General features: G+C 57.0%; 2 protein-coding genes across 4 annotated transcripts; both read left to right on the top strand.

The window, feature by feature from the left end:
• Positions 1–5790: 5790 nt before the first annotated feature.
• Positions 5791–8949, top strand: RPS14 (ribosomal protein S14). The gene is made up of 5 exons (XM_063348970.1): positions 5791–5948; positions 7093–7243; positions 7557–7718; positions 8188–8264; positions 8838–8949. The coding sequence occupies exons 2-5, from the start codon at positions 7095–7097 to the stop codon at positions 8903–8905; spliced, it is 456 nt and encodes a 151-aa protein (XP_063205040.1). The 5' UTR covers positions 5791–5948; positions 7093–7094; the 3' UTR covers positions 8906–8949.
• Positions 8950–15717: 6768 nt separating this feature from the next.
• On the top strand, positions 15718–20338 carry CD74 (CD74 molecule). Of its 3 annotated transcripts, XM_063349340.1 has the most exons (9): positions 15718–15876; positions 17287–17462; positions 17573–17664; positions 17769–17822; positions 18069–18164; positions 18356–18446; positions 18878–19066; positions 19393–19467; positions 19653–20338. In XM_063349340.1, exons 1-9 carry the CDS (start codon positions 15806–15808, stop codon positions 19658–19660), a joined length of 852 nt encoding a protein of 283 aa, XP_063205410.1. In that variant the 5' UTR covers positions 15718–15805; the 3' UTR covers positions 19661–20338. The 3 variants fall into 3 exon arrangements, with proteins under 3 accessions (XP_063205410.1, XP_063205412.1, XP_063205411.1); XM_063349342.1 differs by lacking the exon at positions 18878–19066; XM_063349341.1 differs by lacking the exon at positions 19393–19467.
• The last annotated feature ends 277 nt before the right edge of the window (positions 20339–20615 follow it).

The following is a 20615-nucleotide window of genomic DNA, read 5'->3' as shown; positions in this document are numbered from 1 at the left end:
CCAGGCTGAACACCCGCAGGTCCCTCAGCCGCTCCTCAACACGATGGGTTGTCCCGAATTATAAGGCCCAGGCAGCACCTTTCGTGTAACGGGGGTGCCAGGCTGATGTCTCCTACAAAGAGCCCTCATATCTTTCCCCCAGTGTGTGTGCAACCCTCGTGACAGATTTTTGAAGCCGGTTAAGCCCGAGGCCATCTCCACCCTCCTCCCCACGCGCAGAACCCGGGCGTGATTCTGGAGCACCGGTTCATCACATCATTTCAGCTTTTCCACCCTGACTCCAACCAAGCTCAGGGTACACACCTGAGTCACGGGCTGGCTGCCCCTGGACCTGCAAGCGCACACACAAAATTCCCTTCATTCCTCCGAGAGGGGGAAAACGAGCCTGACCATGGCTCAGTCACTCCGCTCCTGCCCCTGCCCTCCCCGCGGGGGCTGCCGGGGGCTCTGCCGGCGTGTGGAGACACGCTCTGGTCCACGTTAATCACCAGCACGAGCCGCCCGTCTCCATCTCACCGCCTGCATGAGAAGGGATGCCATGCATGAAGAAGACCCCGCCAGGTTTCGTGTCCAGCCCCTGGGGACAAGTTTAGTGCCCAGCCCGCGGGGGTGAGACGCGGCAGAAGGTCTGTTGGGTTCGGCTTTGGCAGCGTGCTCTGAGAGAGCTTCCGACTTAACGGGAGGCGAGGAAGCAATTTCAATCAAATGAAACAGGCAGATAAACAAACAAAAAGAAAAGAAGAAAGGAAATCGTAGGGATGGAGACACAAAGAATTGCAGACAATCATGGCTGCAAATTTTCTAACGCACTCCAAAGCATTCATTGAAGTCAAAGACTTCTTATCCTTAAACATTTCACTTCCCTCACAAGCCTTTTCTCTGAAGATCCCTGAATATCTTGCCTAAGCCGAAGTTACTTGAAAGCTCAGAAAACAAAAAGGGACAAACAGGAAGTTTTTCAACTGCGAACTGCTGTAAAGGGTATTAAAGGGATTTTTTTTTTTTTTTTTGCAGCCTTAAATGATTTGCAAACTCAGCCTGAAAACGTATCTGCCCCGGGAACGGCTTTCTGAGGCCATGCTAAGCTCCGTCAAGAGTTTTAGCAGAGGCGATTCATGCACAAATCATCGAGCAAAAAGCCAGCAATGAGTAATCAAAGGCACGCACTAAACTCCGAGGACAATCTGCAGAATCCACAATCTCCAGCGGTAAAGTTTTCCACTGAATAATTGCTTCTGAGAAAAAGGAATTTGTTGAATGCTTGGTCTGGCATTTGCTATTACATTTTTATTTTTTTTTAAAGAATGACCTACTCCCTGGAAACAGAACACCGCTCAGAAAAGCATTGGTATTTATTAATACCAGCTCTACCATTTTACATGAGTATCAGGTAGCTTTTTTCCCCTGTTTGCAAACGCAAAGGAAACCAGTTCCTTTCCTGCACGCTTTAACTCACGGGCTCTTCTTCAGCACATCTGTCGGAAAGAAGTTCAGCGCTTCCTCCGCATTGTCTCCAATTTATTAATCAACACTTTCAGCTCCCTGCTGAGTTACAGCCAAATTATGGTCCCCTTGAAGTCCATGGCAGCACTTCCACCGGCTTCGTTAGGGCCAGAAACCGGCTCTTGAAGTCTCTGCCAATTCCTTAAGTGCTTTAACTTCAGCATTGGAGATTTCTTTTTTAATCTTCTTATGCCTGTTTCTGACACATCATTTTACATGTGTGCATGCACAAACTGCCTTTCCGAAACTAAAAACGGCCTTAAAAGTGAATGGAAAAGTTTGCTTTTTTTTTTACCTGCGAATGACTGCATTTGGGGTCCTGAATTTCTCTTTGCTGGGGCTATTAGAGGAAAGATGCCATTTTGAGGGGCCGGGAGCTGTCGCCCACGAGCCCCGTGACGGCCCCAACTGCAGACCCCGCTCCGTACCAAGCAGAAGGCAAGAGTTCAGCCTCTGGGGAGAGTTTTGGCCTCTTCCAGCTCCAGTCTCTGTTTCAAGGCCACCAGTAAGGCCACTGGACCAGTGGCTCGTGGGAACAAGATGCAGCCACGGAAACAGTGACATCCGAGCACCAAAAATTCCTCCTTGCGGGAAGCCCAAAGCCGAGGGGTTCACAGGTCAGGCCAGTCGCTTCCCACTGACCCCTCTCAGCCAGGACCAGTTTACACCAGGGCCAAAATCCGGGCAGGAGAAGAGGTCAAGAGCGGCGTTTCCATTTGCCCTGGCTTTCGGTCTCCTTTTTTTGTTTAGTCACCAGCTGAGTTATGAAATCCGCCTGCAGCGTCACTGTGTCTGTGGGTTTCCCATGGGCTGGAGAGGCCATTACCAAGGAGCAGCTGGAATGTTAATTACCCAATAAGGAACTAAATCTGGGGGATTTCTCAAAGCAAATACACATCGTCTCTGGCACTGACCCCACGGTGGCCTGAGCATCCTTCCTGGCCAGGCCGGAGGACGCAATCCTTGCAGCCCCTGCCCGGTGCCTCCCTTCTCGCTCATCCCAGCCTGGGAAGGTCCTCAGCGCTGTCCTCGGCAGCTAGGACAGCCTGGCCGGAGCCGGCATTTGAGCCCCAGGAACATTTTGCAGGGCAGGCAGTTCCCTTGCAGACACGCCAGGACTGGTGCAAGGCAAAGAGAGAGGGAAGAATTCATCTCAGGGAGTGGAGAAAGCCCCATCCCAGCCAGAGCCTGGAGGGACCGGGAGCAGCCTGCCTCCCAGCTGCTCTGGGGCTGAGGGCAGTGGTGGATTTTGAACTGCTGGGTTGGGTGTTTTTTTAAAGCTCGTCTGCTTATTTCAGCCTGTTACCCCATAAGTGGAGGCTTGCCCGTTTCCTTGCCTCTGGACTGCATCTGTTCCAGGGCTGCTGTGAGCCTCAGGGAAGATTGTCACAGCCTGCCCTGCTCCTTGGGGAGAAACCCACCCTGCCTGGCTCAGGCTGCCCACACACCCTTTGCCGTCCCCATGGCTCCTCCTCAGATGGATCACCCGCAGCCACCACGGCACACGTGGCCTGACACAGGCTGAGCTCTGCAGCGCTCGCCTGCTGCCAGCCCCTTCCTTCAAATCAGGCCACGGCCGCTGTCACCGGAGCTCCTGGTTGGAATTACAGCAGTCCCGACGATGTATATTTTAAAAGCCTCTCCTTCAATATTTAAACAGGAAGATCCCTGATGCAGCAGCAGACTGCTAACGAAGAGAGGAGCAGAAGAAGATGGCCCAGGGCTCAAGACAGGTGTTATGGTGCCACCCGTGAGCACAGAGGGCTTTCACAGAATCACACACAGAATCACAGAATGGTTTGGGTTGGAAGGGACCTTAAAGATCACCCAGTTCCACCCCCCTGCCCTGGGCAGGGACACCTCCCACCAGCCCAGGCTGCTCAAAGCCTCATCCAACCTGGTCTTGAACACCTCCAGGGATGGGGCAGCCACAACTTCCCTGGGCAACCTGTTCCAGCGCCTCACCACCCTCACAGTAAAGAATTTCTTCCTGATATCCAATCTAAATCTACCCTCTTCCAGTTTGAAGCCGTTACCCCGTGTCCTATCATTACATTCCCTGATAAAGAGTCCCTCCCCATCCTTCCTGTAGCCCCCTTTAGGGACTGAAAGGGGCTCTAAGGTCTCCCCAGAGCCTTCTCTTCTCCAGGCTGAACAACCCCAACTCTCTCAGCCTGTCCTCATAGCAGAGGGGCTCCAGCCCTCGGATCATCTTTGTGGCCCTCTGCTGGACCCGTTCCAACAGGTCCATGTCCTTCTTGTGCTGAGGGCTCCAGAGCTGGATGCAATACTCCAGGTGGGACCTCACTAGAGCAGAGTAGAGGGGCAGAATCACCTCCCTTGACCTGCTAGCCAGACTTTCCTGGGGAAGACGCCCAGCACAAGGGGAACAGGGAGCCTTACGGACCAAACCTCTTCTCCCTGGTGGCAGGTGAGAGGTTTGCATCCTGGGGGGACCTGGGATGGGCCCCTCACTACAGGAGGACATTGGACCTGGGAGGGACTTTTTTGGGCCCTTCACTACAAGACAGACACTGAGGTGCTGGAGCATGTTCAGAGAAGGGCAACGGAGCTGGTGAGGGGTCTGGAGCACAAGTCTGGTGAGGAGCGGCTGAGGGAGCTGGGGGTGTCCAGCCTGGAGAAGAGGAGGCCGAGGGGAGACCTTCTCGCTCCCTACAGCTCCCTGAAAGGAGGGTGTATCCAAGGGGGGTCGGTCTCTTCTCCCAAGGAACAGGCAACAGGACAAGAGGGAACGGCCTCAAGTTGCGCCAGGGCAGGTTTAGGATGGATATTAGGAAAAATTTCTTCACCAAAAGGGTTGTCAAACACCGGAACAGGCTGCCCAGGGAAGTGTTGGAATCGCCATCCCTGGAGGTATTTAAAAGATGAGTAGACGTGGTGCTGAGGGACATGGTTTAGTGGTGGGTTTGGCAGTGTTAGGCTGATAGTTGGACTTGATGATCTTAACAGTCTCTTCCAACCAAAATGATTCTATGATTCTATGCTTGGCCAGAGAAAGGAAAAGGTACCCTAAAAGACGTCAGCCTTGCTGGGCACGTGGACACTGCCCTAAAAACACGCAGCACCCCAGAGCTGCAGAGCTGGTGGGTGCTGGCGATGTGTTTTCAGGCCTCGAGACTGTGTAATCCCGCTAGCGGGGCCATTATAAGGAGCCTCCCTAGTACATCTGCAGCCATCTGCTTCTCGTCGGGTCAGACCAGCTCTGAAAGCAGCTCCTGGGTGGAAATCTGGACACCCTTCCCCACCCAGGCACCCACGGCGGGGCTCACGCTCTGCCACCACCACCCAGTCCCCCGGGCTCTGAGCCCTCTGCCTCCCCGCAGGGCTAAGACAAGACCTTTTTCCAAAGGTCCTTGGTGTTTCCCATCTTTATTCTCCTGAGCCCTTTTTAAATCAGCTACAGAATCAGAGAATCACAGAATGGTAGGGGTTGGATGGGACCTCTGGAGATCATCTAGTCCAACTCCCTCTATTTCAACTATTTCTAGTTGTGGCTATGTGTTTATTTCCAGCTGAAATAGAAAATATTCGCTTGCTGGACCATCTTCACATAAAACTGTACGGATTTACGTTCTGTTTGCTGCAGAGGCGGAAAAAAATCTCCCCCGCTGATGGCTCCAGGAGGTAGTCCGTCCACCATCGCTCAAATTTGCAAAGTCTGCGCCGCTCCCATCAGCCACCTGACGTCCCAATGCAGAATTATTTGTAATAAAATCTCTCCTGTTAGCTCCTTAAGAGAAAAATACTCCAGACTTCTACATATTTACACCTCTATGTGCATCCCTGTACTGGTAATTTCCCAAACACGCCCTGGCAGTCAGGGCTCCCTCCTGAGCTCGGAGCAGGGACCCCCATGACACCGCGCCATGCTCAGCCCCACAGCAGAGCGACGGGGAACGGCCTGTGCCCCGGCCTGGCTTTAGCTGAACCCAGGCAGCGCCCACTGCGGCTGCAAGGCCGGGAGGAAGTGGGCTGCGCGCTGCCATTACACCGATTTTCCTCCAGTGTTTTTTTAAACCGATTCAGGCCTGCGTTTCCAGCGCGCGTCCTAACGCGGCCCTGCCAGGCGCGCCCGCCGCCATCTTTGGGAGGGTCCCTCGCCAACCGGCCGCCGCCATCTTGGGGAGGGACGGCGGGGAGGCGGGCGCCGCCATCTTGAGAGGGACCTTGGGGAGGAGGAGGCCGCCATCTTGGGGAGGTCGGCCCGTCTTGCTCTCGGCAGCGCCGTTCACGGTTTCACGGCGGCGGCCGGCGCGGCGGAATCGGGACCGTGGCAGTGTCCTGCGGCGGCCACCGGGGAAACGCCGCTTCCCCCGCGGCATTCGGCCGCCTCCCGCCACCACTTCCGGGTGAGCGGGGGTGACCTCCGCCCCCTGACCCCTGTCGCTTCCTTTCCAGCGGCGGCCGCCGGAGCAGAGGCGCAGGTGAGCGCGGGTCTGTGGTGAATCCGCCGCCATCGCTGCCCCCCGCGCTCCCCCGCCGCTCTCCGCCCGTCTCACGGGGCCCGGGGCTCCGCGGGTCACCGCGCCCGCCGCGGGGGAGGCGCGGCCGCGCGAGCGGGGCGCTAGGCCGCGGCGAGCCGGGGGCTGGCGTAGCTGGGCGGCCGGGGGAGGGCTGCCGGCCTGCGGGACGAGGCCGCGGCTCAGGAGAGGCGTCGGGATCGCCTGGCCCCGGGCCCGGCGGTGCGAGCCTCCGCCTGCCCGCTGAGCGGCCGAGGTCGCGTCCAGTGCGGTGCCAGGCGAGTACCGGCGAGCAGTGGGCGCGTTGTTTTAATTTAATAGTCGGTGCTGCTCTCTGTGGAGGTGGGACCACCGGGCTACGGGCTGTGGGTGAAAGTAGGTCCTGCTTGGAATGATTTCCTTAATGAAGTTGTCGGGCTTTTCTCCTGTGCGTGACGCTAGTTTGGCTCGTGTTGGGCAGGAGATGGCAATAGGGAGCCACCTTCCTCTGCTCGGAGCAGATGTACGGGATCCCCAGCTACCAAACCAGGCACTGCCGAAAGCCACCTCTGCCTTCTCCTGGAGCTGGGTGTAGACTCCAGAGGCAGAAAACTTACCCGGGCTAGTTAGGAGACCAATAACATGGGGGAACACAAGCTAGCATTTGAGAGGTCTGCAGAGTCAGAGCTTCGTGACAGTGCCTGGCTCTTTAATAATTGTTTGGTTAGGTATTTTCTTTCCATAAAGTCATATAAACGAGCAGGGGGAAGCGCTGGGCGTTGCTGGTTATCAAGGAAAGGGCCTCCCTCGTGCTCTGCTGCGATGCTGTCTGGGGACATCAGCTGCCATAAAGCACAGCTTTAGGTAACTTCTGCTGTGAAGTGCAGCAGGAGAGACTCCACAGAACAGTTGTGGGTGGTGACCTGTCTGTCAGCATACAGCAAAACCGGGAATCTTGGGTTTTATAAGAAGTCTACTTGTAATCCAAAACTACTGCCTGCGTTTTGCCAACGGGAGCTCGTTTATCTTGCTTGGTAAAAGGTTGCAGTAGCAGGGAATTCTGTAAAATCCTGTAAGAGGATGCAGGGCAATGCACCATCGCTCATGCTTCTTTTTTGTTGTTGTTCAGAAATGGCTCCTCGTAAGGGCAAGGAGAAGAAGGAAGAACAGGTCATCAGCTTGGGACCTCAGGTTGCTGAAGGAGAAAATGTGTTTGGCGTCTGCCATATCTTTGCTTCCTTCAATGACACTTTCGTCCATGTGACTGATCTCTCTGGCAAGTGAGTATTGACTGTTGGTCACCTCCCTGCAGTACCTGGCTCCTTCTGTTTTGAAAACAAAAATTAGATTTGGCAGGAGGTCCCACTGAAATCCTTGAGCTCTGCTGAGCTGTAAGATAAGATGGTGTGCATGCGTGAACACAGACCAGATAGCTTGCTGTGCTCCTCTGTGATGAATATTGTGCTCAAGGTACTGGGTGGCAGCTTGTTGATCCAGTAACCTTCAAAATTACAGGTTCTGTCTGTACCCAGGAGCTGGTTTGTGGGGTGGAAAGAGGAAGGGCTTTTTTCCGAATATCTTTCCCTTTCGTAGGGAAACCATCTGCCGTGTGACTGGTGGCATGAAGGTGAAGGCGGACAGAGACGAGTCTTCTCCGTACGCGGCTATGCTGGCAGCCCAGGATGTTGCCCAGAGGTGCAAGGAGCTGGGCATCACTGCCCTGCACATCAAGCTGCGTGCCACCGGTGGCAACAGGTACATTGGAGGGGGGGCCCAGGCATTCCCAGAAGATGTGTCCAGTCTCAGAACCATGCCAGATTGCACGACATCCCTTCTTTGCACCCTGGGAATTTGACTTTAAACTTGACCCAAAGGGTGTGTGTCACTTTGTGTGGTGACTGGCTGATGTCATCTCTCACCGAGTATCTTGAACTCAATTCTGAATGGGTGTCTTCAGTCGATGGAGTCGGAGTGTGCTCTTATTTTTATCCAGTGGTGGATGGGGAGGTGCTGTCAACTTTGCAGGTGTGTTACCTTGGAGTGACAGTGAAGTGCGTGTCTGGTGTCTCACTGTGAATGATTTGGGTCTGGGGACAGGAGGAGGTTGAGGTCTGGTACGTTTTGGGGTGGGGAAGCTGTGCTTTTTAACATTGTCAGTTGTTTGTGAACCGTGTTCGACTTCTGAATCATTTAACTGATTATAGATTCTGGTTCTCTCCTCCAGGACCAAGACTCCTGGACCTGGTGCGCAGTCAGCCCTGAGAGCTCTGGCCCGATCTGGAATGAAGATCGGCCGCATTGGTGAGTGCTGGAGAAAGCGATAGCTCATGGCGCGTGTCATGACTTATCAGTGCAGAGCCTTGCTACCTCCAGCAATCAGTTTTGAGGGATTATTTAGTAAAAGGAGCTCTGCGGGCATGATTTAAACAGATTCTTAAATGGAAGATTCACCAGGAGGTGGCGTGAGCAGACTTCAGAAACCAAGTTTCTCTCTGTACCATAAACCCCAGCTGCGCACAGGGCGTAACAGCGTTTGTGCCAGAGCTGTGCAGTCACCCAGAAAGACCGTGTTGGTCTCTGTTTAAGCCTGAGTCAGTAATAGCGGAGAGTCCCAAACTTTGTAGAGGAGCCGCAAGAAGCGGTAGAACTCTGAATGTTGTATCAAGCACCCTCTGTTTCTTTGGAAACGCTGTGGCTGCTTGGTTTGGATTGGAGATGGGGATTTTTGCTTCCTAAGCATGAAAAGCCCGGGGTTCCCAGCCTTTGGTGAGCTCACAGATACTTTTGCTCCCGTGAAACGTTCCTTCTGCCTGCGCGTGGTTCGTGCAGTGCCTCTGGAAAGTAACTGTGTTTTGGGTTTTCTTCTCCCCGCAGAGGATGTCACCCCCATCCCCTCCGACAGCACTCGCAGAAAGGGCGGTCGCCGTGGACGTCGTCTGTAAACAATGCTGCACCTTTCGTTATTAAAGCTCTCTTTTAAACCTTCTCTCAACTGTGTGTTTTCTTACTGAGGTGTGCTCAGAAGGGGAGTGGCTTCATGGAGTCACTGTTATTGTTGGGATTGTTGTGGTTTTGAATATTCATGGCGAGAGCTTCTAAAAGCACTGGAATTACAGCTCTCTTCAGCCGCTCTGTTTATATACTTATATCCAGAGATATTTAAGAAAAACGATTCCTTGCTTCTTAGTCACACCCTGCTTCCTTCACTGATGTTTGCCCTCCCCGGAACGCGCTGCCATCGCCAGGAATAAATGCCCATTTCTACCTTTGCCAGTGTTCTCTTCCCAGCTCTCCAGGCTTTGAAATCGCTCCTGTTCCTGTCGCTTCCTCAGCTGTAGCGGGATTTTAGACCAGGAGTAGATTTATTGGCATAGAGAAGGGTAGTTTGACATAGGTGGGTTCTTTATGCTTGTGCTGTCAAGCTGAGGGGTAGAATAGCTGTGGCTCCTACAGCTCGAGAGAGATGGAGTTGTCCAAATTCCTCCCGTGCAACGGTGACATCAGCCCTCGTACGGTGTAATGTTTTGACATGGGTCTGTGTTGCGCTGCCCTGCGACACGCACCCCCCCAGCAGCAGGGTGTGCGGTCAGTTTATTGTGGAGGCAGCTACAACTCGTGCTTTGCCTCCTCAGTCGCGGTCGTGTGCTGTTCGGTGGGACTCGGCAATGAGCAAGTGAGCTCACCCGGACCTGGTGAAGTGCTTGCCCAGGAGTGCTCGTGGTCAGGTTTAAGTGATGGCTATTTATCAGGATTGGTGGGAAAGCCGTAGGATTCTTTGCACAGTTGCATGGCAAATGCGGATGTGTTTATACGTGATGATGGGTGAGCTATAAAGGGAAGCTCGAAGGCAGTGTTCTCACATCCTGGGTTCTTGGGCACGGTCTGCCTCCAGGTCCCGAGGCTTGAGAACCTCACTAGTTCTGCATGGGCTCTTTTCCACACCTTTGCTTCTTAAAATGCTTCACGGGGGGTTCCTTCACCTCTCCTCTCCTGAGCTCCCTCCCCTCTCGGGAAAGGATGCTTTGGCTGACGGTGGTGTTGGAGGCGCTCGGCTCTCAGAGCAGCCTCTGTTCTGGTACAGTTGCTCGGCCTGGGTTGGATCCAGGCCACGCTGCTCCTGTCGGGCTCGGTCTCCGGTTGTCGAGCGCTTGGTTTTTTTTTTTGCAATGAAAGGGGATGAGTTTCACAGCGGAGGAAACCAGGCTCTCTGATCTGAAGCCATGGTGCGTCTTGGGCCTTCGTAGTGAAAACTGCTCGGCTGCTTGTGGTTTCGAAGTGAGTCATGATCTCTTGGAGGTGTCCCTGCTGTGGAGAAGAAAGCTGGGCTTGTGAGCAGGCTAAATACTGCTGGGTTTTCTGCAAACTGTTGCTTAATACATGACTTCCCCTTTCTGTGGAAAAAATCTCTGCCTGGACAGATGTTCCTAAGCCAGCATTTCCCTTGGCGCAGCCATGGTGTTTTATTTGTAATTTTATAGGTGGCCACGGAAAACTTTAGAATAAACTTCCCTTACTGTCTTAAAAGTGCGCTGTTTGCAGTTCGAATCACCGTTTTCCTGTACTCAAAGTGTTCTTTGAACTCTTGTGCGGGGAAGGTGTTGAAAACACGAAGCCAGCAGTGGCTCAGCCAAGGTGGAGCTGAACTGGGGGGGGAGCGGGACGCTGTTTGTGGGAGGCGAAGGGGTGCCGTGTTAGTGACAGCTCTGGTCAGTATATTTATATATATATTCATATACAGTGAAACCTGTTGCCGTTCTGGTAGGTGTTACTGTGTCCCAGGTGACATTAATGTGGCTGCTTCACGGGGTACGTTTGGGGAAAGCTCTTCAGGAACACGGAGAGGCCTTTTGGCACTTTAAGGGGGCTTATAAGAAAGATGGGGACAAAATTTTTAGGAGGGCCTGTTGCGATAGGACAGGGGGTAATGGTTTCAAACTAAAAAAGGGTAGACTTAGACTGGATATAGGGAAGAAATTTTTTATGCTGAGGGTGGTGAAACGCTGGCCCAGGTTGCCCAGAGAGGTGGTCGATGCCCCATCCCTGGAACCATTCCAGGCCAGGTTGGACGGGGCTCTGAGTGACCTGATCGAGTTGAAGATGTCCCTGCTCTTTGCAGGGGCGTTGGACTAGATGGCCTTTAAAGGTCCCTTTCCACCCAAACCACTCTATAATAAAATCTGAAGCAGGACCTTTGCTGCGGTAGAAATTTAACAGACCCGTCTTGTCTCTGGGTACAGTCGGTGATGTTTTCTGCTCGGTTCCGTCTCCCTTCTGCTGCCCACCATGGCGGAGCGCAGCCCCCCTGGCGCGGGCTGACTTCCCCTGCTGTGTTTAAGGGCAGATGCGGGAATGGGAAGGTGCCTGCTCGCTGCTGCTCCAAGGGCATGAGAAGAGAAGTGGATATTCATCCGGCTGGTGGCTTCCCATGGTGTCACAGGCTCAGGCTGACCTCTGGGCGGCATGGACCTGGCTGGCACCCGGTGGTGGTGAGCCTTGTGGTGGCATTGGCCTCGCTGGGCTCTGGAGAGCAGGTCGCTGAAGCACCCGCTGGCACCTTTGTGTCTAACCCGAGGTGGGAGGAACCCAGACCTCCTGCCCTGCTTGGCGTATCCCCCCTTGGGGAGGTTTCCTGGGGTTTGCCCAGGTGGCGGGAGCTTTGCACGGTGCAGGAAAGCGGATTTGCTTTATTTGCCTTTAATTTTGGGAGCAGGAGACTGTCCGGGCCCCTCGCTGCCCTCCCCGTGCTGTGCCATGGGCAGGGTGTTCCCTGGACTCGCTGCACAATTAACGGCAAAAATTGCTTTTATTTCTTAGCAGAAGAAATAAATGTCAAAATACGTTTCTGATGTCTTTGAGACAACTTCCCACGTCGATGTGAAACCCCCCAGGGGGGAAATGGCGAATGAGGAACAGAAAGCAGGGAGCCGGAGCGGGGCGCCTGGAGGGAGAGGCTCTCCTGGCTGAGAGCCGTGGGTGGGTTTCATGGCTCCTGACAGCTCCTGCCCCTACCCAACTGGCCGGTCTTGAGTGAACACGAAGATGCTGCAAGGGCTGGAGCCCCTCTACTGTGAGGACAGGCTGAGAGAGTTGGGGGGTGCTCAGCCTGGGGAAGAAGAGGCTCCGGGGAGACCTTAGAGCCTCTTCCAGTATCCAAATGGGGCCTACGGGAAAGCTGGAGAGGGACTTTTTACAAGGGCGTGATGGGACAAGGGGTAATGGCTCCAAACTGGAAGAGGGTAGATTTAGATGAGGTATTAGATTAGGTATTCCAGTCCCTGAAGGGGGCCTACAGGAAAGCTGGGGAGGGGCTGTTTGCAAGGGCACGTAGCGACAGGACGAGGGGCAATGGTTTAAACTGGAGCAGGGCAGGTTTAGATGGGACATCATTAGGAAGAAGTTCTTTACACTGAGGGTGGTGAGACACTGGCCCAGGTTGCCCAGGGAGGTGGTGGAGGCCCCATCCCTGGGGACATTCAAGGCCAGGCTGGATGGGGCTCTGAGCAACCTGATCTAGTTGAAGATGTCCCTGCTCACTGCAGGGGGGTGGACTGGATGACCTTTAGAGGTTCCTTCCCACCCAACACATTCTATGAGCCTATGATTAAGAAGAAATTCTGTGCTGTGAGGGCGGTGAGCCCCTGGCCCAGGTTGCCCAGAGAAGCTGTGGCTGCCCCATCCCTGGAGGGGTTCAAGGCCAGGCTGGATGGGGCTTGGAGCAGCCTGGGCTGGTGGGAGGTGTCCCTGCCCATGGCAGGGGGGTGGGTCTGGATGGACTTTAAGGTCCCTTCCAACCCAAACCATTCTGTGATTCGCAAGGAGTGGTGTCACCTGCAAACCCCCATGCAGCTGGGTGATGGCTGCGTGGGTGGGGGACACATGGCTGCCCGCCCTGCATCTCCGCGGCAGGGATGCTCGTCCCGCTGAGGGCATGGGGCTGCTGGGGGGCTGCAGCGTCCCCCAGCCCACGGATCCCCCGGAGCCGGGTCTGCGTTGGCTGGTGAGCCCGGTGGCTCGGCTGTTCCCCCCGGCTTTGCCCGGGGCCGGCCCTGCGCTGCCGGGGGTGTTGTCTCGCGGGCGGTGAGAAATGTGGGTTTCCTTCACCAAACACCCTGGGGGCTGTGGGCTGCTGGGCCGGGGCTCGGCTGGCAACGAATGGCTTCACGTGAATGCCCGTGGAGTTATTTCCACCTCCCTGCCCAAAATAATCGCTCCGGCGGCTTGTGTCAAGGCTTCCCGGGGGAGCCAGCAGGTCTGAGCCGAGTCCTGAAACCGCTCCTTGCTCCAAATGGCTTCTTTTCCCCCCAAAAGCCAGCTGGTTCCCCAGCCTCCTGTGGTGGTGCTTGTCACGTTTTTCATGGGTAGTGCGAATATGAAGCTGGGGGGGGGTGACAGAGTGGCGACGAGCCTGCGCTGGGTCCGGGTGCTACGGGAGAACGAAGCGGGGGGGGGATGAGCCTTGGAAGCCGCTTTGCAAAAATGTCTGCATCTGCCTAGAAAAACTGATTTACGGACTTAAAACGCTGTAGGTGCCGCAGCCCTGTGCAGAAAAGGGGGGGGGAAATGTCCTGAGAAGCGAATGGAAACGCCTGCGCGGAGCGAGGGCTGGTGCGGTGCTGACAGTCCCGGCCGGGGGCTCGGCCTGCCGGGGGGGCGCGGGGCTCTCCCCCACCCCCGGGTTATCGCCTGCCTCTGTGGGTTGCGGGGTCGGCCCCAGGTCCATGAAATCGCTGGGGTTTCGTTCGCCGAGTTCCTGTTCAGACTTTCCTTAGTTCCCCTTAAGGCCCCGGGCTGGTCACGGAATGTGCCCGGAGTGTGGCCCCGGGGGGTGGGGGGGCTCGTGGCCACAGCGAGGGATGGGGCTGCGAGAAAAACCCGTGTCCCCCCAAACCCCCAGCGCTGCCACGGGCTGAGAGTGAGGGGAGACCCGAAAAACTTATGGAAGGGGCTTATGTGCTTTTTCCCTTTCTTTTCCCTTTCTTTCCCCTTTCTTTTCTTTTTTCACTCTTTTTTCACTCTTTTTCTTTTCTTTTTTTTCTTTTCCTTTTCTTTTTCCTTTTCTTTTTCCTTTTCTTTTTTCTTTTCTTTTTCCTTTTCTTTTTCCTTTTCTTTTTCCTTTTCTTTCTTTTCTTTTTTTCTTCTTTCTCTTTGCTTTTTGTTTTTTTTTTTCTTTTCTTCTTTTTTTAACCCCTCGGACGGTTTCTAAACACAGCATCACCTAAAAAGGAGCAGATGATTGGTTATTTGTCTTCCAAGTAGCCTCCGGGGAGGGATGCAGGTGGCCTGGGGGGAAGCCGATGGACACCCTTGGGCACCCCTGGGTGCCCGGGGGCTTTCCCGGCTGCCTCACGTCAACCTGGTGTAGGGACCGTGCTCCCGGCGCCGAAGCCCTTTCCCTGCGCGGGGGCTGCGATTTCCCACCGGGGGAAGGTGTAGCATCGTCCCACCAGCGCTTGTTTCTCCTCCAGAAACAGCATCTGCCGGGACGCCCTGCCCGGCTCTTCGGAAATGCTTTTAGACTGTTCCTTATCCCCGCTCTCCCAGCGTGCTGCCGGCGGGATGGCTCTGGGATGGACCCGGGAGAAGGGATGGAATCGCTGAAGAAACCTGCCCATCCTTGCCCCGGCCTCACCCATTTCCAGCGCCGGGGCGGCCGGCGGGGAGGTTTGCCCGGTAACTGGTGATGCCGGGGCAGATATTGCTTTTAATTTCACGCTGGGAGTTTCACTTTCGCGCTGGTGCTGGGCGCTGACGGTGGAGCCGGCTCCATGCGGCGTGGCCGGCATGGCCGAGCCCCGCGGCGCAGCGCCGGCATCGGAGACGTGCCACCCCCCGGGCCCTTCTGTAAAATCACCGAAAATCAGCGTGCTGGGGGCGGATGGCTGCTCTCACCCACGGAGCGCTAGCAGGGCTGTGGGGTGGGGACCCGCACTGCCTGCCCCCCACCCTGCCCCACTCCCAATGGTGCTTTGGGGGTCACCCCCCGCCAGGGGCTGCTCCTCCTCTCGCGGGTTTGGGGGTTCAGCCCCCCTGAAACCCCTGCAGGCAGGGCGAGGGGGTGTCCCCAGAGGGACGGGGGGGGGCTTGAAAGCCCTTGGAGGCCCTTTAATCGTTGCCCCGTCAGCCTGAGAGGTGCTGGCAAAGCACCCGCACCCAGGGGGGGTCCAAAGTCATCCTCGAGGTGGGGTTTGGGGCAAAGCGTGGGTTTTCCCTGGCTGCAAAAATGAGCGAGGTGTGCCCTGACGGCGTGCCCCCACGGAGGGTCCTGCTCAGCCTTTGTTGTGGGGAGCCCTCCCCATGGCATCCCTCTTCTGCATCCCACCTCTGCATCCCACCCCATGGCATCCCTCCTCTGCATCCCACCTCTGCATCCCATCCCATGACATCCCTCCTCTGCATCCCACCCCATGGCATCCCACCCCATGGCATCCCAGCTCCTTCCTCCCACATTGCCTCCTGCCTCCCCCATCCCACCTCCATATCGCACCTCTCCCACACCCCATACCCCACCTCCTACCCCCTCCAAGGGGTACCACAGCCCCCCAGGCCCAAGGCACCAGGTGTCACCAGGCTGGGCGTCGTGACCTGCCGTGGCAGTGGGGCGGGAAACGATGTCCCACAAAGCGGCCACCGTGCTCACGGCCAGATCCTGCATCATTTCTGGATCGGAGACCTGCCGAGCAGAAGTCTGCCTGGCAACAGGTGATGCAGGTGCTGGCAGCCAATGGGGCTTTTTTTTTTTGGGCCCCCCCCGGGAGTTGTGGGGCAGGGTGGGGGCCCGGGGGGTATTTCCAGCAGCGACACTCGGGGCGTTCATTGTTCATCGGGGTGCCGACAGCGGAGCCATGGCCGAGGAGCAGCGGGACCTCATCTCCGACCGCGGCAGCGGCGTGGTCAATGTCCAGGACGCCCGCAGGTGACACTGCGCGGGACACGGGGGTGTGGGGACGGGGGGCACGGGGAGGGCAAAGTGGGCACGATGGAGACGTGGGGCAGAGGGGTCATTGCGCGGCCATGGGGTGGAAGGGGATAGAGTTGGGCCAAGGGGGCTCAGGTTGGCAGTGGGGCAGAAAGTGGGAGTCATGCTGTGGCTATGGGGCAGTGTGGAGCCAAGGGGGTTGTGGTATGGCTATGGGGCGGAAGGGGTCGGAGAATGGTTTTGGGGCAGGCAGGGGCACGGTGTGGCTGTGGGGTTGAGGGGGGTGGGCACTGTATCTCTGGGGCGGATGGGTGCACGATGTGGCTATGGGGTGGATGGATTCATGGTGTGGCTGTGGGGCAGATGAGGGCACGTCACGTCTATGGGGCAGACGGCTTCAAATCATGGCTATGGGGCGGCTGGGGCACAGCATGGCTATGGGGCGGGCGGGCTCAGGATGTGGCTATGGGGCGGCTGGGGCTATGGGGCAGGCAGGCTGATGACGTGGCTATGGGGCAGGCGGGACAGAGGACGGCTATGGGGCAGGCAGCACGGACCCAGAGCCCGGCCGGCTTCGTGGGGCCACCCCCCATGTCCCAACCAGCCAATCAGAAGGCAGAGAGCTCTGACATCACCAGTCACCAGGCAGACGTCCGGGCAGCGAGCCCCGCTGGGGACATGGCCTGCGGCAGCGCTGGCGGCCGGGCAGCACCCATGGGTGCCCCCACCTGGTGGGGCGGCGGGGGCAGCTGGTGGTCCCTGGGGGGGTCACTGCACCCTGTACGCCCCGGCGGGGCAGGGTCTGGCCCGGGGAGGCCATGGCAGGGCGGCAGGTGGCCACACGGTGCTTGGCGTTGCCTTCCCTTGGTGTCCCAGTGCCACGGCAGCGCTGTGACACCCACCTGCCCGCCTCGCCTGTGCGCTCGGGCTGCCCCGCACCTCACTTTTTGCACCAAATTTTAAAATTTAAATGCATCCCGGCATCCCGTGGGATATGCCCTCTGCCCCCCGGGACCAGCGAGGCTTAAGGGGCCTTCAGAGGGCAATGCCCGGAGCGATGCCGAGCCCTGAAATCCCCTGGCGGGGCCCTGCCGCAGTCCCCCTGTGCCCACACGCTCCGGGGACCCTTCCTGTGCCTCCGCCCCGCCGCCCCCGCAGTGGGTTTCGGTTCCCCCGGCGCGGAGGAATGACCTTCACGCTGAGATTTCACTTCTGCACCCCGCGACGGGGGAATTTGCATTTGTCTGGCTGCAAACCCCCCCGGGAGGCGGGTGTTTGGGGCGGCGCGGGGAGGGTGACATGGGCTGCAGGAGGGGGTTTTTTTTTGGGGGTGCCGGTGACGGCAGGGTGTATGGACATCTCCCGCTGCCGGCGGCTGGGGCTGAGCTCCCTCTCCGTGTCCTGCAGGTCCGCGTTGGGCCGCAAAGCCGTCTTCTCCACGCTCTCCATCCTGGTGGCCCTGCTGATCGCCGGCCAGGCTGTCACCATCTACTTCGTCTACCAGCAGAGCGGGCAGATCAGCAAGCTGACCAAGACCTCCCAGACCCTGCAGCTGGAGGCGCTGCAGAGGAGGCTGCCCGCCAGTCAGTAGCCCCATGGGCACCAGCGTGGTGGGAGGGGGGGAGAGGGGACGGATCCCCCCCCACCCAGACCACCCATCCCAGCACCCCTCACACCGCTCCTTCCTCGGCAGGTGCCAAGCCGGTGAACAAGATGAAGATGGCCATGGTGAACAGCCCCGTGGCCGTGAGGGTCCTGCCTCTTGCCCCCTCTGTAGGCGACATGGTAAGAGGTGCCCACCGCTGCTTGGCGCTGGCCGCTGCCTGCTGCCCCCGGGGTTTGCTGCCGGCCCCCCCCGCTCACGCTGCCCCTTTGCCTTTTCTCTTGAGGACATGGCCCCCGCTAGCAACAAGACTGAGGACCAAGTGAAGCACGTCCTGCTGGTAAGCTGCCCCTCTTGCCCACCCACCCCGTAGCTGCCCCCTGCGCTGCAGGAGCCGATGGGACCCTCTGCTTCCAGCTCCAAGCTTTCTCTTGGCTGGGTTTGGGGGTCTCTTGAGGCGTGCAGAGCTGGTGGGAGCTCCTGGCCTCCTGCAATGTCCATGTGGCTGATAGAAGCAGAACTTCACCCCCCACCCCCCCAACCTCATTTTTCTTTGCCCTGTCTCACCGTGGTGGTCACTCTGCAGAAAGCAGACCCCAGGAAGGTGTTCCCGGAGCTGAAGGACAACCTGATGGACAACCTGAGGAGGCTGAAGAGCACCATGACTGATGCGGACTGGAAGGTCAGTGCTTGCTGCCATCCTACTCTTCCCCTTCCGGGAGCACCCCCGCTTTGGGGAGGGCTTGGGTTACTCCCATCCCAAGGAAGATGGAGGTGCTCACGACCTTCCTTGGCCCACGCTGGAGCTCACAGCACAGCTCCCCTGTGGTGCACCCCCCGTGTGGGTTAACATGCTGCTTCCCCTTGTTGCAGTCCTTTGAGTCCTGGATGCACAAGTGGCTGCTGTTCGAAATGGCCAAGAACCCCAAGGTGGAGGAGCATAAGGCGATCCCGGCGGAGAAAGGTATCAGGGATGGGGCTGCCAAGCTGGAGAGGGTTGGGACATGCCCTTCAGGAGCAACCACCTCCCAGGAGGTACCAGCACGGGGCATCCCAAAGGCGACCAAACTCTCTGTCCCCTGACCAGTCATGGACCTCTTCATCCCATGGGGAGCCTCCGGTTGGTGGGGACCCTGCTTGGTCGCCTTTAGGACATCCCAGAACTGCTGCCCGCAGGGCATTTAGCACGAGGAAATGTCTGAAAAGCCAGAGCACCACACCAAGCCCTCAGTCCTTGACAGCCCAAGAGCTTTAAAAAGGTCACCGGGGTGGAGCTTCTTCTCCTTCTGAATTTAATTTAACTGCTTCTGGATAGAAAGCTCCCGCTGGGGCTGCCGGGCAGCACAAGGGCCCGGGGGGGCTCACAGTGTCTCCCCTTTGTTTTTATTGCCCTAGTGCAAACTAAGTGCCAGGCGGAGGCCAACTTTGGGGGTGTCCGGCCGGGTCATTTCCACCCCCAGTGCGATGAGAACGGCGACTACCTGCCCAAGCAGTGCAATGCCTCCACCGGCTACTGCTGGTGCTCCTACAAAAATGGCACCAAGATTGAGGGCACTGCCACTCGGGAAAAGCTGGACTGCCCTGGTAGGTCGCCAGGGTGGGGAAGGAGAAGAGGAAGGAGCAGCGTGCATGGATGCTGTGCCCCATTTTGCTTGCGATTAGGGAGCCCGAGCTGTAGAGAGCATCCCTCACCCCTCTTTGGCCCCCGCATGTTAAGGCTGGAGGGGAGCCTGAACCCCACAGCCCTCCTTGGCGAGCTGCAGTGATAGCAGAGGCACGAAGTCAAGGTTTTCCCCCAAAGTCCTGGCTCAGCAGATGGGCACAGGCTCTCCCCTGCTGTCCCCAGAGGGGTGGGGGGCCATGGGGCAGCCCCAGGGGTCCAGCACCCACCGCCTGCCCTCCTCCTGCAGATGTTGCTGCTGCCACTGCAGAGCCGGAGGAGATGTTCTCCGGGGTGGACACGCTCAAGCTGGGGGCGGAGAAAGGTGAGAGGCCACGTCTTGCCGGGGGCCATTGGGGAAAGCCCTCGGGGCTGGGGGAGGCACAGGGCCAGCCCCGAGAGCCAGGGCAGCACAGAACCACGGCTGGGGAGAGGGAGGTCACGATGGGGACGCAGCAAAAGCAGCCTGGAGCCATCTTACTGACTCCCTCCTCTTTCTCCCCCCCGCAGGCGAGTAGAAGAGGACGCCAGCGGATGCCTGTCCCTTCCTCAGCATCCCAGCTCCCGTGTTTGGTTTTTTGTTTTTTCTCTATATCATTTCTGCTCTCACATTGCTTTCCTGAGACAATTAACAGCGGGCACCCCTGTGCGCTCCTCCCCCTCGAGGCATCGGTTGAGACCCTTCCCCTGCTGCAGGGCACCGGACAGGGCTGAGCTGCCACCAGGATCAGTGCTAGAGACGAGGTGTTCCCTCAGAGGGTGGGTAAAGAAGGTTGGAAAATTATTTTGGCAAGCCCTGTTCCCTTTGGCTCACCGGCATCTCGCAGCACCCGGGCAGCAGCAGGCGCATTGCTCACCCCTGCTGAAGAACGAGCCACTAATGCTTTTTTTTTTTAAACTGAACAAACATTAAAAGCAGCAAAACAACCTCCAGCAGCTTCTTTAACTGACCCCTGTAGGTGGAAGCCCTGTGAGATTACTGGAGTAGAGGCTTTTTCTTGTGGAGCGCTCGGTTTTGTAGAGATAGATGCTCACCTTCAGCTTTTGCCTTCAGGCTGGAGAACAGCCGCAGCCGGGGGTAGCAGTGGGCAGAGGGGCTTTTAATTTTTCTGAATAGACCTGATAATTCCTTTATAAATGACCTCACAAGCTAATTATTTCAAATAAACTTTTGAATAAGAAAGCCTCATAAGCAATTCTAGCGGGGCAGTGCTTGTGAACAGTCTGCAGCTGTCCTAGGTTGAAAATAAATGAACCTGGAAGAAAAAAAAAAAAAAAAAAAAAAGGAGAAGGAAAAATCTCTGCAGACACTCGGACATCAAATCCCACCCAGGATTCCACGACACATTCCTGGCCTATCACTTGCTCAGTCTCCCCTGCACCCTGGGATCCCCCTGCACCCCAACATGGCCCAGGAGGCTGAAATCACCTTGAAGCGAGTCACAGGGTGGGGGGAGAGGAGCAGAGCAGCCC

Source organism: Chroicocephalus ridibundus, chromosome 11 (genome assembly GCF_963924245.1).
Source record: "Chroicocephalus ridibundus chromosome 11, bChrRid1.1, whole genome shotgun sequence".
Classification (NCBI taxonomy): Eukaryota; Metazoa; Chordata; class Aves; order Charadriiformes; family Laridae; genus Chroicocephalus; species Chroicocephalus ridibundus.
The sequence above is the reverse complement of the archived record's forward strand: the minus strand, read 5'-3'. Positions and strand labels throughout refer to the sequence as shown.

Bases quoted from the DNA above. Each gene is read 5' to 3' on its own strand.
- CD74 (XM_063349340.1), top strand. From the start codon at position 15,806: ATGGCCGAGGAGCAGCGGGACCTCATCTCCGACCGCGGCAGCGGCGTG. The intron at 17,463-17,572 runs GTCAGTAGCCCC...CTTCCTCGGCAG, and splicing joins GCAGAGGAGGCTGCCCGCCA to GTGCCAAGCCGGTGAACAAG. The intron at 17,823-18,068 runs GTAAGCTGCCCC...GTCACTCTGCAG, and splicing joins AAGTGAAGCACGTCCTGCTG to AAAGCAGACCCCAGGAAGGT.
- RPS14 (XM_063348970.1), top strand. From the start codon at position 7,095: ATGGCTCCTCGTAAGGGCAAGGAGAAGAAGGAAGAACAGGTCATCAGC. The intron at 7,244-7,556 runs GTGAGTATTGAC...TCCCTTTCGTAG, and splicing joins GTGACTGATCTCTCTGGCAA to GGAAACCATCTGCCGTGTGA. The intron at 8,265-8,837 runs GTGAGTGCTGGA...TTCTCCCCGCAG, and splicing joins AATGAAGATCGGCCGCATTG to AGGATGTCACCCCCATCCCC.